General features: G+C 34.5%; 2 protein-coding genes and 1 pseudogene across 4 annotated transcripts; all 3 read right to left on the minus strand.

The window, feature by feature from the left end:
• Nucleotides 1-830: 830 nt before the first annotated feature.
• On the minus strand, nucleotides 831-6,954 carry LOC150027773 (ankyrin repeat-containing protein At5g02620-like). The gene is made up of 4 exons (XM_090301950.1): nucleotides 6,249-6,954; nucleotides 5,505-5,974; nucleotides 4,438-4,847; nucleotides 831-1,951 (listed from the first exon to the last, which is right to left on the minus strand). Exons 2-4 carry the CDS (start codon nucleotides 5,932-5,934, stop codon nucleotides 1,109-1,111), a joined length of 1,683 nt encoding a protein of 560 aa, XP_090158076.1. The 5' UTR covers nucleotides 5,935-5,974; nucleotides 6,249-6,954; the 3' UTR covers nucleotides 831-1,108.
• A 685-nt stretch (nucleotides 6,955-7,639) lies between these two features.
• LOC150027774 (la-related protein 6B-like) lies at nucleotides 7,640-18,129 on the minus strand. Of its 3 annotated transcripts, XM_090301954.1 has the most exons (10): nucleotides 17,476-18,129; nucleotides 14,208-14,289; nucleotides 13,854-13,948; nucleotides 13,653-13,724; nucleotides 13,348-13,427; nucleotides 13,148-13,247; nucleotides 12,441-12,488; nucleotides 12,279-12,347; nucleotides 8,676-8,822; nucleotides 7,640-8,005 (listed from the first exon to the last, which is right to left on the minus strand). In XM_090301954.1, the coding sequence occupies exons 1-10, from the start codon at nucleotides 17,923-17,925 to the stop codon at nucleotides 7,766-7,768; spliced, it is 1,383 nt and encodes a 460-aa protein (XP_090158080.1). In that variant the 5' UTR covers nucleotides 17,926-18,129; the 3' UTR covers nucleotides 7,640-7,765. The 3 variants fall into 3 exon arrangements, with proteins under 3 accessions (XP_090158080.1, XP_090158077.1, XP_090158079.1); XM_090301951.1 differs by lacking the exon at nucleotides 14,208-14,289 and having other exon boundaries at nucleotides 13,854-13,916; XM_090301953.1 differs by lacking the exon at nucleotides 14,208-14,289 and having other exon boundaries at nucleotides 7,640-8,129; nucleotides 13,854-13,916.
• Nucleotides 8,829-9,881, minus strand: LOC150027775 (uncharacterized; annotated as a pseudogene).
• Nucleotides 18,130-18,372: the final 243 nt, after the last annotated feature.

Here is an 18,372-nt window from a genome sequence, read left to right on the forward strand (position 1 = left end):
CTAAACAAAATTAACTTAATAGTGATAATTTAGGTTCATTTTGAAGACGTTGACGTCAATGATTAAATACGTTGACGTCAATGATTAAATGAATAACATTAAATACTTCAATTAGCAAATAGTGATTTAAGATTCGGAAAATTTTGTAGAAATATGACTAACGTAAATATAACTCAGTTCCTACTGCAGTTTGAAAAGTAGGATCTAGACGGTTGGCAGATCTCATCCTTTCTTTTGTGAAATCTAATATACAAAACTCAATGTTGTGTGCCTAAATTTTTGGTATTAACACTCATCCTAGTTCTTCCCAAGTATTCCAGTTATTTGGTAACCTCCTATAATGCAATATTGATGGAAGTGCAAAGGATCGTCTAACTTAGCTGCTTGTGAGGGATTTTTTCAGGATTATTCTATCGCTATTGCTGGCTGTTTTTCTTGGTCAATAGGTTAATGTATATGCTGAAATATCTGGAGTTATTAATATATTTGGATTTGCTATGGACAGAGAATGACATAATCCATATTGGGGGTTAAAGCCTTTTCTAACTCATTGAGTAACACTTTGAGTAGGATAAAAAGTATGAATTTTCTCGTATCAAATATCCATAAAGAAGGAATTCTTCTCCGACAAACTTGCTAATTGTGGAGCTAATAGGCGGGGAATTTTATTCCAGATTTCATTAGCTATGAATTTTATAGGAATAAGTTTCATCCATCATTTTATAGGTTTATTAACTAAGTAGGTTTTCGTCATCTTACATATCTTTTCTCTATTTCTTTCATGTCATTTTCGTATGCTAAAAATTATTTATATAACTTATATGCCAATCTAGTTGGAATGGTAAGCTATATAGTGATTTTTGCATACTTTTATTAAAGAAGTCTTCAGCACCACAACTATTTCACCAAGATCATGCTAAATTTGATAAAATCCTTTCTACTTACGAGTGGACGTGGCGAGAATTCCCCACCCATTTTCTTCCTTTCCCTCTGTTCTCACGGTATCTGTAGTCTAACAAAGATCATAGGTTATCTTCATACAATCTGACAGATAGTAGAAAGAAACTACTATCACCACTTCAAGAATATACTGGATATATCAATTATCCTACAGTGCGTACATCCTCTTGTATTCACTGTTTAAAATCTCTTGGTCTGATGCATGAGACATGGAAAACGACCGACTCTCGGTCCTCAGTTTTGTCTCCTCCATCCTATGCAAAATTACACAATAGCACATGGAGCCAATTGTAGAGAGCATTATCAAACTTCCAATCACTGTAGCATATATTGCAAGCCATCTGGAGTGTGATCCCACCACCACGTATGTAAGAGAAATGAAGGCAATGGAAATGAAAAGGCAAGCCATCCACATGAGCTTGTTAATGACAAAAACAAGCTGCTTTTTTGCCTTTTGCTCAATAACAACTACGGAAGTTTGAACCACTACAACTGCCAGAGAGATGAACAATGCCAGGCTGTCAAACACAAAAAATATTAGGAAAGCTGCATTGTTTGCTATATTTGCTTGTCCAAGAGAAAATCCATCTGTTTTATTTTCGACATATTGACCAGGGACTGTGAAGATGGCTGCAAAAGCAACTGTAGCAATAAGAACGGCAACAACAGTAGCAGAGTTTATTGCATTGTTCAGGCCACTGATGTGTAGCTTTTTCAGCTTCTTTGCAATTTTCTGAACCCTCATGCCAGTCTGACGTGTCTGTTGGAGTTGGGATTGTACATCGTGCTTTATGTCACTGACAGTCTGCTTGAGTTGTTTTGAAGCATTTGGAGGTTTCCCTTGGTCAGTGGAATTAGCAGCCCCAGCATCCCTCAATATGGAGACAAGTTCAGGACTTCCAAATTTTTCTGCAACATCAAGAGGAGTCTCTCCAGCCTTGTTTGTTGAATTGATGTTGATACCCTCCATTGATAACAAGCGGCGAACATTCTACAATTAATAATGACTAATTTAGAATAGACATTGAAAGCCAAGTTCTCTTCATTTCTAGAAATAAACTGTCTTTCTAATGAAGAAAAGGAAGAGTTAATACGATTGAAACTTAGTCATGGAATCATGCTGCCTATGCATAAGTGTAAATTTATCCTACATATTTTTCCTTTGAGTTTACATTCCTTCCTTAAGCTTCAATTGCATGTATGGACGCACACAATGTAAAACTGCCTCAGTCAAATTCAATGATGCTAGATCAGGAAGGCAAAACAAGAAACTACTATTCTTAACAAAATCATAAAGCTGTCTTGTGGCCTGGGTGATACAAGACAAAGGAGGGGGTCAATTATTCACTGGGTTGTTGTTTAGACTACTAAAAATGGAGATACTTAATGATACTATAGCAACGGCACTTCAATGTTTAAGTAACAGCGAACAGGCATATTGTTAAAATATGTGTACCATCAAAACAAGAAGAATAAGAATATGCCTAACAATAAATCATGAATGAATAAATAAAACGAGAAACATTCTAGTAATAGACACACCAATGAATCCAAGTATCCAACTTGTACCTGACTAAGGAGAATCATATTCAGATCCTGGGAGATACAGATGGTTAGTTGGTAAGCTAAACTATTTCACTGTAACTCATCCTAACATTGCCTTTGCAGTGAGTATATATAGTAGTTAGTTTTTGAACTCTCCTTGTCAAAACCATTCGAATGTAATTGTATGAATCCTAAGATATATTAAGAACTCCCCTCGCAAAGGCCTTATTGTATGAATACATAAATTGTTGGGCATTTTGAAGCTAATTGGGCTAACTCACCTAGTTATAAACGCTCCACTACAAGGTATTATGTTCTTGTTGGAGGTAATTTAATATCAAGCAAGTAATGCTGTGGCAAGATTAAGTGTAAAAGAAGATTATCTGGTGCATCTATCTTTGTTAATAACAACCACAACAAAAATGTACCTTGAAACTTGGACCACAAATCAAACAGATTGTAGTGCACTACTGTTTATTGTAGTGTCAAAGTATCAAACACTTCCAACACTAACACTCCTTCAACACCCATACAACACGTGCTGGACAATGCTCAGTCAATGTCCAATTAAAATAGTAAATAGTCAGCTCAAACATGCACCAAAAACAACATTGGCACTAGGCCGACAACAAAATAAGACATAATTGTTGTAAAAAAACTCAAAAATTTGCTTCAAAAATGCATTTTTTTTCAATTACTATGACCAAGGAGTGAAAGACTGATGGGAACTTAGGTATTATGGAGTGCCCAAGTCCCATATAGAGTAGTATGGGATGCTCGGTGGAGTATTTACATGTTTGGTTCTCCCCATTTAATAGCTAGCTTTTTAGGGTGGATTCCCCAAGTATTTGGGTATATATCAATTGGTATCAGACTTTGATTGTTAGGAAGGGCTACCTTGAAGGGTTATGTATGACCAATGAGGGAGTTGAGCAAAGTGTCACCGAGTGAAGTGTTGCAGAATGAAAGTCCCCGAGATATTTAGTCTTAGGGGCGGTGAGAGGAACTTGGGTATTATGATAAAAACCCTTACTCTATTTTAAAACAACATATATTACATTTGCTGATAAAAAAAACATATTAGGTATTACGATAAAAACCCTCACTCTATTTTAAAACAACATATATTACAATTGCTGATAAAATAATATATATTACAATTAAGATGTTCTTTAGCTCCTGGTTATATATTTTCTTGCTTGGGCAAGGATATTTTATCCCATCCTGGGGAATAAAAACTGAGTGAAACTGTAACATAACTGTAGCATCACTACACTAACAACATATGACAGGAAACAAAACTCTTATTAAAGAGAAACATCATGCTAATCAAAAGGACAGGTCAAAACACTACAACCAAATTGGCTTCTTGTATCTCTTCACAAAAATAAAGATCATGACACTCAAGCCCCAACACCATCCTTTAGAGTTTTTTTATGTATTTGATCTTTGAAAGTTTTCCATTAATTTAATGTATGGCCCCTCAAAAGGTAAAATTAGTCAATGAAACCCTCAAGCTGAAACCCGTAGCCCTGACCTTGAAATTGAGTTCCCCTAATGGATCCTAGTACATCATTTTGCAACCAAGAGAAAAATATAACTAACAAGTAGCCGGTCACTTTTGTTTAGAGGTTTTAAAACGCAGTCCACAACCTCGACTTTGACTGCAATGTCAAGGTTTTTCAAGTCTCAACAAGCAAATTGTGCTTGCATCTGCTACGTTTTGTTTAATGGACAATATGGTCATTAACATCTCTGCAGTAGCCAAAATGTGGCTTACTTGTCTATTTTCTGCTAATTTCTAATCCATAAAAGAAGTATCAACAAGCATGAATATTCATCATTGAACAGAATTAAAAACTGTCTATATGATTAGTTTATCATGGCTAATATTCTTTATACGGAATAAATACTAAAAGAATAAAGAATCACCTGTGTACGGCCCTTCTTTGTGGCAATATGCAATGCTGTATTTCCTTTATTATCTTCCAAGTGTAAAACTGCTGGATCAGGTTTTACCAATTCCAGCAAAATTTCTTCATTTTGCCCTTTCACAGCCATGTGTAGTGCAGTTTGGCCTTTCCTATCAGTCCTAAATCCAGTGCTTGGATCCTTGTTCAATAAAGCATTCACAACTTCCAAGTGCCCCATCCGAGCCGCAGAGTGAAGGACAGTTTTACCATTATTCCTGGCTATTTTAGCAAGGTTAGAATCTGATTCCAGAAGGAGATTAACCACATCAATATGACCTTGACTTGCAGCTGTATGTAAAGCAGTTGAGTTGGACAAATCAGTGGTCATGGCCAAGTTGGGAAAGGAGTGCAGTAGCTCTCTCAGCACCTCTGCAAAATTATTTTTCCCAGTCAGAGATATAACGAGAGAGAATGAAATAACAGACATGCTATTTGTGAAAAATATCTTTGGTTCTGCTTGCCGGGGATTCTCACCCATGGTAGTATATCTGAAACTTAAACAACACTATCTGAAAGGCAAAGTACTAAAACTATTGAAGTAAAAAATATAATTGTAAAATAATAAACTATAACTTTAACACTAGATGTACATGTCAATTTACTAAGAAGCTACAATAATACAACTCATGCTTTCCCTAACTTCATTTTCAATATGCATAAAGAGAGACAGTTGCACTGGCAGGGGTAAAGGAAGGATGGAAGAATACAATAATTCCTGGACAATGTTTCTTTAACTAGGAAACACAAATTTCCAACAACTTTCTTAAACAAACCAAAAGTAACACATCCAAAGAGCGGCTTACTTGCAAAATTATGGAAAAAGACTGAAAAGACCGTATGGATTTTTGGTTTTGGTTTAGATCTTAATTAACTAAGAAGCAAGAAGTAAGATATCACACCCACGGACAATCTTTTCAGGGTAATTATGCTCCACTCATTTACATGGTAAAATTGTTCACAAAATCCAAAACAAAGAAAAGAAAATTATGGGGAGCTTAGGCCCAAACATAATTGCGTGTATCTTACCAAGATGACCTTGCTTTGCAGCAATATGGAATGGATCATAGCCATTTCTGGCCGCAATAGAAGCAGTTTGCAGGTCCAAGTACTTCAGTATCTCACTAACAACCAAAGCATGCCCATTCTCTGAAGCGACATAAAGAGGGGTCTCCCCCTCTAGGTTCTGCTTTGCCAACAAATCTTTCGTCTCACAATTAGAATAGTTTTGAATTATCTCTTTCACTCTGCTCAAGTTCCCTGCCCGAGCTGCTAAATGAATTGGTAAGTCACCACGTTTCCCAGGTGAGTCCTTGCTCTTCTTCCTTTCACTTCCCATAAAGCTGAGTTGCTTCTCCATCGCTATGCGAAAACTCTTCTGTTTTTCCATAAATCCACGAAAACTCTTCTGTTTTTCCATAGTAGATGCTCGAAAACTGCTTTGTTTCTCCATAGTCATTTGAAATCTGTTTCCGTGATACCAATGAAATTTTCTATCTCTGTAGAGGCAACAGAAAAAATAATTACAAGACCATTAATATTCACCACTAATCAAACTTATACAGACGTATGATTGGATTTTGTATATATCAAACACGCTTATTTGAGTAAATTAAGTCATCAAGAATCCAAAGACACCAAGAAGCAAACCAAGAGGCAAAAACTAATTTATCTATATTTCATCGTTAACTTAGTAAACAGAGATGCCCCATAGACTGGAAGGGAAAACACAATCATAAAACAGCATGAATATTAGAAAGTAATTCATAATACCTAGATGCTAAACAAGATGAACTTGGTCGGATAAACAGATCGAAACACAGCAAATCTGGAGGCCCCAAGACCGATTTTCCCAAACTTAAGACTTAGAACTATTCCGAAGCTAAAGGCATAGGATCACTTAAGACTCATGCCTCTAAATTTTTTTCCAATTGAGAAACAATTAAAATTTTGGGAACAAAATCACAGCTGAAGTGATACTAATGCCGCCAACAACAAGCAGAGAGTAATTTTCTTTATCCTATGCTAAACACGAAAACGGATAATCATCAGTTTATCACCAGCCAACACGCATTAAATTGTAAAAGGTTTTTTGTGTGTGCATAATTTACATATTATTGTAAGGTTTAATTATATTAAACGTTGCCTTTTCATATTTAAAAAAATGTTTTCGCTACTTCTTATATTTTGTTTTTTGTTTTTATATAAAATATATTTCTTATATTTTGTTTTAACCCACAAGTTAATTACTATCACACAAACAATAATTGATAATATATGATAACGCAAAAGTATATTGTAAAAATAAAGCGAAAAAGATAGAAGATGAAACACCAAATATAATGTTGTTTTGTTAAAGTGTTAACAAAATATCAAGAAAAAATTTAAAATAAATATTACAACACGAAGTTTTTTAAGTGAACTTCTCTCTTTCTCAATAAATAATTATAACAATTTTTAATTAAGTAAAATCAAACTCAAGTAAGTAATATTATAAGGCTCTATTTACAGAAAACGTCAATTGAAATTAACAATATATATGTTATACTATAAATCACTAAATCTTGTCCGTGTTTTACACGACAATGTTTTTTTTTAAATAAACTCATCCAAATTTTATTAATGCTTTTAGACATTGAATAGTGATATTTTATTGATTTTTGAACAAGTTAAATGATTTAAATTCCGCATTAAATTTTCATATAAATTTAAAATACTTATTAATTTCTATTTTCCTTTCACTCGTTTTTTCTTCAACTATAAATATTTTTTGAAATTAAATAAAAAACAAACAAAATTTTGGATTTAGAAAGAAATAGTTCAAATGATATATATAAATATATATTATAAGTATATATAATATAGTGTAAAATGTCATCGAAAATGCTACGATGAGAAATTCTAAAAACTATTATAATTGCAACTGAACATGCTTTTGAAAGAAAACATCATTATGATTACAAGATTTACTTTGTCTCGAAATGAAGGGTATAATTTCATCTTTTAAATAACTGCAATCATTTATCATATGTTTTCAAGATATTTTATTTTCGACACAATCAAACGAGCTTTATATCCTATGTCTGCACATCCTTTGGCCTATCCTTAAATTTCTTTTGTACTTCCTAGGCGGTTCACATAGTATCTAACAGACAAACATCGCGTTAAGAAAGAAGACTGTTTCAGATTAACCCAACCAAACTAGTACTGTCACAATCACACTGTTACAGCATCAACACATACTCGCTATAAGCACAACTACAAACTTGTATCAGCATTGATCAAACAAATTACGCTATATTAACAGCTACCGGCTTCCCCCTACCCATTGAAAATCCTCTTGTACCATCCGGCATTCGTGGCCCTGGGGGTTGCTTGGCAATTACTTGATCCGTGAAAATTGTATTATTTGAAGGGGGTGTTCCCACACGATTATTCTGATGACAATGCACTCGGCCACGTCCCTTGCCCCGGCCCCGGCTACGACCTTTTCTTTGCCCCGTCTCTTTTTCATAACCATGCTCTTCTCCCTGTTTAATTTAAAAGAATTATGGCCTAAATCATAGAAAAGTTAATACCAGTTGCTACTTTGCCCTCAAACTACCAGTTATAATTTTTCGTATGACAACTGAACAGGCACACATATGCTGTGAACTGCAATAAAAGACCATTATTTTCAGCGTATCTGTAAATCAACAAAGGCATGTTACCACAATCAACCAAAGCATAATTTCTTTTCAAGGGCTCAAACATGTTGGAAGGGTTCTGAAACTTAGGGGGTAATGGTTTCCAAGCATGCAGGCATTCACAAGGCATGTTAAAACCGGTATAATTTTCTTATGTAGTTAAGAAGGGATAACAAAGTGCATAAGATACCATAAATTTCATACACTTCCACACAAAAGTCAGGTACCACACCACAAACATTTAAGATGGCCTTTGGTGGCAACCTTTATTGTGTGCAATACAAGTTAAATTTCAATTTCAATTGAAGGGTAGCTTCAAAAGTATCGCTGGTACTGTACCCAAGTTGTCATACTCTAAAACACCATGTTATATTTGATAAGCTTGATATTGTTGGAATTCAAACATTCCAGTTAACTTGATGGAGACACGATTCTAGTAATTAATTGCTCTAATGCAACAAAACTATTATCTACCATCAACAATCTGTTAATAAAAATATGCAGAAACACTTACCACATGTTCATGGAACTGAGTATCAGGGAAGGAAGCATCTTCTAATTGTTTCTCACTTGCATGTGGCTCAGGCACAGAAGTATAATCCTCGTCACAACCAACTTCAACATCAAGTCCCTTCTTTCCTCGACCTTGGGATGGTTTAGACTGGAAATAAAATAGCAATAACATAATACATTTAATTCACAAAATTCACCACCTACCTAATCTATTTGTTCTTCAAAAAAATAAATGCTTCAAATACAAAAGATTTGGGTGACCTAGCCTATAATGCCATGGCATTAGACTAAGAGTTGAATTGACACAATTTCACTACTGTTTTTCCTTCGGACCAACCAACCTCCTGGTTCCTGTCAGCTTACAATCAAGGCTGAACTTTCAACCTCTTGCATTTACCTTCAAAGTTTAGTAGTATGATCTTCCTTTTATATTCTTCCCTCCTAACTTCAAAGAACTCTTTTCACAATGACAGTAGGGGTTTTCTACCTAGAAACCTACCACAAACTTCATCCAAATCTTAGTTGACACTCGTTTGAAACACATAAACTCCATCATTCTCTTCTCACTTCTTGATTTTGGTTTCCAAAGAAAAGTAACCATGAGATTGTAAAAGGTTATGACATCCTTGTTTGGACTTCCATAGCAAAGTCTTTAGTTCATAAATCAGAGAAGACTTTTCTAGTCTAGAATAGAAATTGTTGACTACCTCCCACACATCTTTTGCAGTTGGGAGGAATAAGTATGACTTCACAATGGAAGGGTCATTCATTTTAATCAACCATGAGATGATTAATGAATTTTCTAACTTCCATCTTGGGTGAGATGGGTTTGTTTTTTTTCTGGTTGAAGGGTGTCTCCTATAAGATAGCCTAGTTTTTCTTTGCCATTGAGGACTAGTTTCACAGATTGAGCCCATTCAACACAGTTTTTTTGTCATTAAGCTCTTGGATTGAAAGTTTGAGCTGGTACCCATGGCCAGAGATTAGATGCAATAAGGGATGATGTGGTTTCAGTGTCGCAGAATTAGTGGAAGATGTGGAGGAATTTCCACATCTCATAATCGGTCTCTCCATAATGAGCTACCATAGGAACCAGAGCTGAAGCTCTAATTTTAGGGCTTGCTACAGAAAAACCCTATAGGGAGATTTTCATCATTATTAAAAAATAACAGAGATACATACATAGATAGCGTTTCCTAATTATATAATTACATAATATGTACAAAATGGAAAGTAAATTAAAAAGGGAGCAACTCAAATCAGACAGATATAGTTCTATTGAATATCATTAGATGAAATCAGACTTTTGTCCTTCAATAACATTATAGGTCAAATAAGAGATATTTGATTTTGATCCAAAATAACAACAAACTTGGACCAAATCATAATAATCTAATCTTGATTCTAATTACTCAATACTAATCCAAAATTAAAGATGTAGATGTTAACAATTTTCAATAACAACTTTCTCCTTTTATTTCTTTAACTATTGTCTTGAGAGCATGTTATATGCTAAAGTTTTGGGATTTGATTAATATTATTATTGGGTTGTTAAGATTTAATTAGTTAGGATTTTATCATTTATTTATTTTATTAGGATTTTATTAGGATTTTATCATTTATTTAATTTATTAAGATTTTATTAAGATTTTATTAGGATTTTATTAGGATTTTATTGGGATTTTATGATATTTAGTACTCTATAAATAGAGTATTGAACTATTATTTGATATATGAATAATATATGCAGTTTGTTTCCTTTTCTCAATTCTCTATCATTGTTCTTGTTCTTGGTATAATCGGAAGCCACCTAAAGGTTCCCTTTGTCCAAAGCCTAATCGTTCTTCGAAATCTCTTACGAGAGGACCTAGACGCTTCTACACGCAATCGTTCATATCAATTGGTATCAGCTAGGACCTTCCAGTATTTTCAATGGCAGATTCAACACGCTTCGCTCAAGCTGCTAAGGAGATGGAAGATCGAATCTCCCAAAGGATGGATAATAAGTTTCGGGAACTCGCGAATACGTTGAAGGAAACCTTGACTCTTTCTATGAAAGACACCATGCAGGAATTACTTACTCAATTTCAAGAAGAAGGGCCCCATGGCCTCTCCAATGACAACATGGGGTTTGGTGCAATTGACGATGATCCCATGGTTGAGTTGTTGCGTATACGACAAAAGACTTCAGTTGATGCCTATCATGAAGAGTTCAATTCAATCATTACAAGATTGAAGTTATCTGATGATCATATTCTAAGGTGCTTCCTTGGTGGATTAAAGAAAGAAATCCAGATGATGGTAAGCATGTTCCGACCTCAGTCTCTACAACATGCGTTTACCTTGGCCAGGACGTATGAAGGAAATAATTCAAGCAATTTGATGGCCAAATTCCACAGGGGAGTCTTGGATCCAACACCAGTCCCTATATTGTCGTCTGCTTCAATCAATGTGGAGATGGAGGAAGATGACTCATATGATAGTCCTCCCAGTGATGTGACTGAATTATGGCAAAGGAAGGAGCCACAAATCACAGTCAACGCATTAACCATAGTGGTTGGGTTCAGAACTATGAGAATAGTTGGATATCAACAAAAACGACCTTTACATATTCTCATTGATAGTGGCAGCACTCATAATTTCTTAGATACCCAAATGGATAAAAAATATGGGTGCATAATTGATACGATTGCCCATTTGAATGTCATGGTAAGCTGGGCTCTACCACAAACCTTAAAAAAATTAAGAAGGTTCATACCAATATAATTAAGAAGGATATTATAGAAGATTTGTTCGTGGGTATGACGTCATTGCTACACCTGATATGCTTAAGAAGGATAATTTCATTTGAAGACGAAGTACCATTGTTCCATTCTTGAGGGCAAGAATGTTGTTGAGGGGAGGGCATTGTTATATGCTAAAGTTTTGGGATTTGATTAATATTATTATTGGGTTGTTAAGATTTAATTATTAGGATTTTATCATTTATTTATTTTATTAGGATTTTATCATTTATTTAATTTATTAAGATTTTATTAAGATTTTATTGGGATTTTATGATATTTAGTACTCTATAAATAGAGTATTGAACTATTATTTGATATATGAATAATATATGCAGTTTGTTTCCTTTTCTCAATTCTCTATCATTGTTATTGTTCTTGGTATAATCGGAAGCCACCTAAAGGTTCCCTTTGTCCAAAGCCTAATCGTTCTTCGAAATCTCTTACGAGAGGACCTAGACGCTTATACACGCAATCGTTCATATCAGAGCACTGGTTAGCAAGACCCTAATTGTAAATGCCAAAGAAAAACTCTTCAAATCTACATTTGATTAGAACTGTTATGAAGACATTAGAACTATTAACACACTCTTTTGGATATACTCGATATCATTGGTTGAAATTTATTGAAAATAGTAAAAATGTGTGGGTCCCACATCTTATTTAATAAATCTTTCCCTTGAATTGTAATTATCAATAAATTTTATCCAATGAGATTGTGTTAAGACTGTTCCCAACACTCGTCTTGATTGTATATACAAACCATAATTGAGGGATACTTGGATACACGAAATGGAGGAATGGAATATTTTAATGTATACCATGCGTCTAAGCATTAGGCGAACCCGGAGGCCACTCCTCCAGTTTCCCTCATCATTCAGCTCAGCAACCTGTGAATGGTTTACAATCTGTCACTAATGGGAGGTAGATAAGAAGCAACCTCAGATAATACCCTGCCAACTCAGAAAAGTACTGGTACTTACTGCTCTCTCAGCCAGCTCAACAGATTCATATTCAACAAACGCATGCAACTGGCACAAAAAGTTGTATTAGATCCATATAAAATACATTCTTTTCATTAATACTCTAAAAGAGAAGAGAGAGAATCATATAATAGCATGTTTCACCAGCATAAGTTCATGCCCAACATTAAAGTAACGAACAACCAAAAATGGTGGTGGGCATGCCTATAACTCATCATAAGATTACCAGTTGACATAAGTTATAAATCATTGAAAACTTGAAATACTAACAAGAACAAAAACAAATATGTCCATTGCAAGGTCAGAATAGAAAAAAAGTCCTGAAATCTATTTATTGATGTGCAGCCCAACTCATGTGACCAAATTGAACACAAGTAACAGGCCCCAGATGAATAGCAAGTCATGGTAGTAACTACCTAACTTATATAGGAAGCAATTAAATTTCCTCTAAATGACTGAAACAAAAACTAATAGACATATTTACATAGCTTTGTTCTGTGTGTGGAGGGCCTCAAACAACTTCTATAAAAACTTGGAAACCATCATAAGGAGATTGAAAGGTCAATTTCATCACTAGAAGTTAAATTCATGTGTAGGTTGGAAAAAGTGTAATCCACAGGTTAAAAATTTCATGTAAAACAAAAACAGGGGATAATGACCCTGATGGAACCTATAGTACATGAATTCATGAATATATGAATGTATACCTTGTTAGATAAGGGCAAACCATCAACTTTTCCTAATCTTGAAGCCGAAGAAGCCCCACTATTGGAGGTTTGAGGTGGACAGGTACGGATAGTCTTCACACTGCGACATGCCCGCATAAAAATTTATGATAACTAAAATTCAAAGTTAAGCCTTAAAAAAATGCACCACAAGCCTCATTCCATGGAAGCCACAATAGTACCTTCCAACTGCTGAGAAAACCTTCATAAGATTCTGATGACAATGATCCTCAGGTAGGTTTTCAGCTACAACAATGCGAGACTACCAGAAAATGAAATTGCTAGAGTGAGAGAAAAAGAGAAGATATAAAACCAAACATCATTTACAATACATTTGAATAAAATATTTTGACAAGAACATATGACATGCATGGATCGTGAGAGAACCCATCAAATGATATTGCTTGTTTAAAGAAAACCAAATGCAGCATTAATAAACGGTCTTGCACAACTTAAAAGTCAGTCACAGGATTATAGCAAGAATTACTTGTAGCTCTTCTATATCAGACTCAGTCAGGGGATACTGGCGTTTGATTTTCTTTCCATCTTCACTAACCACCTGGAGAATTCAGCATTGATGTATATTTGAAAGCAACAAGAATAAAATTATGAATAGATATCCAAACAGAAAGAAATATAAGTTGAAGAGTAACATTAGCTCATGAAGCAAGAAAGGCAACAAACTTACGAGCTTTGATGAGTTCCTCAAAACAGTCGCAAGTAGGGAGTGACTGGTTATGAGGGCCTTAATCTTTTTGAAAGATGCAACAACAGATATATGCACTAAATAGTTTTAGAAAAGCATTAGAAATAATACAAAACTAAGAATATAACAAATCTAAAACCATCTACTATCTTACAGAAACAAGAATCAATAAATCAATTATATTGGTCAATATGATATTCTTTGAACAATCATTACCCTATTCCCTAGGGAGAAAGAAAGGAGAAACATCAAGCAGGAAGTAGAATTAACTGTTTGAGTCCATAGCAATTCAGTTATGCAGTAAGAAAATAAGGAAACTGAAAAATATTTTCTTACCAAAACCTTCTGGATCTTTGTTGATGAACCTCATCAAATGATCAGTAGTAGCTAAGTTTAAATCACTGAAATAATACTCCACCTACAAATTATTATATAAAAATCTCAACCAAAACCCTAGTCAAGTTATGATAAAAAAAAAAGAAAAAACACAATATAAAGAAATATATCAACTTAAAAAAAATGAGAAAATCTGATTCAAATTCTTAATAGTAGACCAGTACAAGAGGGTATTTGTAGGCACTCTACCACCCTAGAAATAATTACAACAATCAACAATGACTCTTTGTATCCTGACAATATCTTAATTGTAATAATTACAATAATTGACAATATTTCCTCATAACTCTATAAATAGATAATATCTTCTAGAAACTCAACACTCCCCTCAGGCTAGTGAATGGATATCGACCATTCCCAGTTTGCATGTAAGATCATGAAACCATTTTCTAGGAAGACACTTTGTATACAAATCTGCTAGCTGAATTCTTAATGGGATGTAAGAAGCAATCATAAGGTCATTATCCAACGATGTAGTGTGATTCTATTTTAAGTGCTTAGTCCTATCATGTTGAAATGGGCTGGGAGCAAAACCAATAACGGATTTTTTATCACATAAAAAAAGTCATAGTCCCTTACCGTGAACTTCATTTTGTTTCTTACTTCTCCAAGTCACCAAGTTTCCACCTAATAACATGCAATATTAAGAGGTGGACCCCCTATCAGTAACAAACCCAACATAGTTTGCATTAGTATACATCTCCATATTTATTTCCATCCTTCTTGAACAACAATCCCCTTCCTGAACTTGCCTTCAAATATAGAAGGATTTTATCCACAACCTATAAATGTTGTTCTCTTTGGATCATGCATGAATTGACTAACCACATTCTATGTTTTTGAGGTCCAAAACTACTGCAAAAAGTTGAGATGATGGATATCATTGTTGAAAAGGTGGGGGAAGACAATGTTATTCAAGTTGTGATAGATGATGCAGAATATCACAAAGTTGTTGGTCAAATGTTGATGGCAAAGGGGAAAAGACTATTTTGGACACCTTGTGTTGCACATTGTGTTGACCTAATGCTAGAGGATTATGAGAAGATACCAATTCATGAGACAATTCGAAAAGGTAAAAAAAATACAACCTTTATCTTTAATTTCTCTATTATATCATTTCACAAAAGGAAGAGCATATAGATTTCCAAAAATTGTCATTCATGTATTGAGCTTGACATGTAGCTCCTCCAAATATGTGGATAATAGGAGTTCCTTTGAGATAGTAAGTTAATATTGATGAAAATATATCTCTAGAATAAAATTACTAGTCTACTACTTGCTTATCATATTTGTCTTTGCATTTGTTTAGGTCTACACAAAGATAAGAAATTGGCTAAAGCAAAGCACAATGAATGATATTGCCTTGGTTATGGCGAATTCAAAATTAGCAGAGAAGGAGCAAACAAGAAAACCCGTTCAAATTAATATTGATGATTGTTAATTTGATGACTAGTAGATTACAGAAGATGAGCATGAGCATAATGAAGCATTAGGTTTGGAACTTGGATTTGGATGAAAACTTGGTTCTAGTCCAAGTTGGAGAGGATGAAACTCTACACCAACATGATTCAAACATTATTTATTTAAGAGATGAAGGAGATGGAAATGAAATGATGGAGACGGAGGTCTATAAAGATTATGACTTTATCTTACAAGATTATTTGTTTTAAATGGATTATTATCTTGTAACTAGGATAAAATTCCTATTTGGAATTAGGATGGAGATTATGGTTTACTGTTTTGTAACTAGGAAGGAGTTACTCCTATGTAACTAGGATGTGGTGTTTATGCCTAATGATCTGTTTCATACGTTTATTATATTGCTTTTTGTTTGTCATGTTGAATTGAAGTTCAATTATGAGTTGAGTGAGATACAATGATTTTGTGTGTGCATATATGAATTTCATAAATAATGTAGGATCGTACCATTCCTGTCTCACAATTTACAATCCATATTTTTGTTTTCGATCATGAGTAAGATCTCGATTTTGACTACCTTTATCTGCACTACAAGCAAGGCTCATTATATATATTTGTAAGTATTTTTATATTTTTCTAATATTATTATCCTTTTATCATTATTCTAGTTTATTATATGGCATATTATGCTTTAGATAAAAAATTGTTGTTGGACTTAAATGGAGGCCCAATAATCCACCATAGCAAGAAAAGAGTAAAAACATAAAAGTTAAAACCCTAATATGACTCAACCCTCTACTTTTTAACTTGTGTTGTTAGCCCTATATCTGAAACTGGACTGGACCAGAGAGAGAGATGGCAAAGTGTCGAGGAGAATCAAAGACACAAAATGAAGATGAGTGGAGCTGAGAAGACAACAAGAGATATATGTTGGTAAGATAGGAGAACACAACATTAACACCCAAAACAGACAAAAACTTGCGAGTGAACCAGTAAACTATGAAATTGTTCTCTAAGAGCATTTTGCAAAAATCGTGTGACCTATAAACTAACAAATCCATTGTGGTTTTAGGTTTTTTTTCTAATGTCTGATTGAGCTTGTTGAATCACCTCTAAACTCACAATTTTACATGAGTTTGCTCGAGTTCATAAGAATCTACAAAACACAATTCTAGTGCAAGTCTGAGGACGTGGGAACGTGAAAAATTTACAAGTTGGCTCATGATTTTGATAACCATGACTACAAGGATAACAAAGGCCAAATAAATATAATATGGGGGATTAGTGCAGCTGAGGATCAATTTAATCCATTCTTAGTCATCTTTCAGTTGGATAACTGAGGATAAGTTGGGGACAAAAGGTTGTGGGTGAAAAGGGAAGGGAGGAAAATTATGGTCAAATCATATTTTATCTCTTAGTTAAAAAATAAAAACCTTAATCTCTTTTCCCTTTACATCTAAAATCCTCATTATTGTTGAAAATTATATAGTTCTCCTAATTTAGGAATAAAAAACTATACTCATCCCCTGAAAATAGCTCCATCCAAACATTTCGTAACTTGATCTGTGGACAAGAATAGAACACAGTGTATAAAAACAAATAAGTATACATGATTGGCTACCTAAAATATTTGACTGATAATGATATACACCAGGATGAAAAATGGTAAAAAAGAAGCAATACGTGAGAGTTAACAAAGGAAAGACTGAAACAGTGAATCATCAATTCAGTTTGGAATCAGGTTATTCTGCAGAGAAATTGGCATACGCATAAGGCCACTGAAGTTTACCTGATTCAAAATTTTCTGACTGGCTTCGTCAGAGAGCTTGCTTTTCGAAGAAGAAATACGATCTGGATCAACTTGAGACTGCTGCACGGTAGGATCAGAACTAACATAATACTGATGCGGGTGATGATGAGACCGGTAGTGAACTGGAACATGATGCTGATGGCCAAGATTATGATGATGATTCTGGACGGGAACGACATGGCCTTGAATCGGTATATGGGGCAGTGAATAAACGTGTACCATACTAGAAGCTGGAGGAGGAGGTGAAACAACAAGCCTGGGTTGCTGCAAATCGGTCCGTGGGGTGGCTCGAGTTGGCACAAATTCTGGTGCCTGAGCGTTGAGCCGGCTAAAAGATCCGTTACTTGAAAGGGATGGATCTGACTGAGACTGTGCTGTAGATGAAGGGGGCGAGATATCTGGGGTTTCTGAGAGTGACTCCTGAGCCATTTTCAAAGCTTGTCTTTGATTTTTTTTAATTTTTGTTTGGTTTTGTTACGATCTAGCTGCCTATGCTGTTCAGATCTTTCTGAGTTTCTTTTGTTCCAGAGATGGATTTTCTAAGTGACACTGGAGCTTGCAGCTAAAAAATATCAGAGGTTAATCCATGTACTTGTTTAATCCCTAAATCGGTGTCCTTGGAGAACAATTCTCAAATTTTACGGCTTTGCTAATAATGAATCATTTATAGTCCTCATAGATCATGACTTTTGATTGACAAATGTGGAGACGGCCCTAAAAGCACTCCGGCCCATACAGACCACCAATTACAAGGTACAGTAATTTATTCTATAAGATCCATAATATAAAAAAAATAACCTTTTGTATAATATTATTTAATTAACTTATAATATATATTTTTTACTATATTTTTGAAAAATTTCATAGTACGGTCCA

This window comes from Phaseolus vulgaris, chromosome 5, assembly GCF_051622355.1.
Source record: "Phaseolus vulgaris cultivar YP4 chromosome 5, ASM5162235v1, whole genome shotgun sequence".
In the NCBI taxonomy this organism is placed as follows: Eukaryota; Viridiplantae; Streptophyta; class Magnoliopsida; order Fabales; family Fabaceae; genus Phaseolus; species Phaseolus vulgaris.

What these genes read in the sequence shown, in the direction of transcription:
- LOC150027773 (XM_090301950.1), bottom strand. Translation starts at nt 5,934, where the DNA reads ATGACTATGGAGAAACAAAGCAGTTTTCGAGCATCTACTATGGAAAAA. An exon ending in TGCAAAGCAAGGTCATCTTG is followed by an intron (nt 4,848 to 5,504) that starts GTAAGATACACG and finishes ATAATTTTGCAG; the next exon opens with AGGTGCTGAGAGAGCTACTG. An exon ending in CAAAGAAGGGCCGTACACAG is followed by an intron (nt 1,952 to 4,437) that starts GTGATTCTTTAT and finishes TATTAATTGTAG; the next exon opens with AATGTTCGCCGCTTGTTATC.
- LOC150027774 (XM_090301954.1), bottom strand. Translation starts at nt 17,925, where the DNA reads ATGGCTCAGGAGTCACTCTCAGAAACCCCAGATATCTCGCCCCCTTCA. An exon ending in TGAGGAACTCATCAAAGCTC is followed by an intron (nt 13,725 to 13,853) that starts GTAAGTTTGTTG and finishes TGAATTCTCCAG; the next exon opens with GTGGTTAGTGAAGATGGAAA. An exon ending in GTTTGCCCTTATCTAACAAG is followed by an intron (nt 12,489 to 13,147) that starts GTATACATTCAT and finishes TTTTTGTGCCAG; the next exon opens with TTGCATGCGTTTGTTGAATA.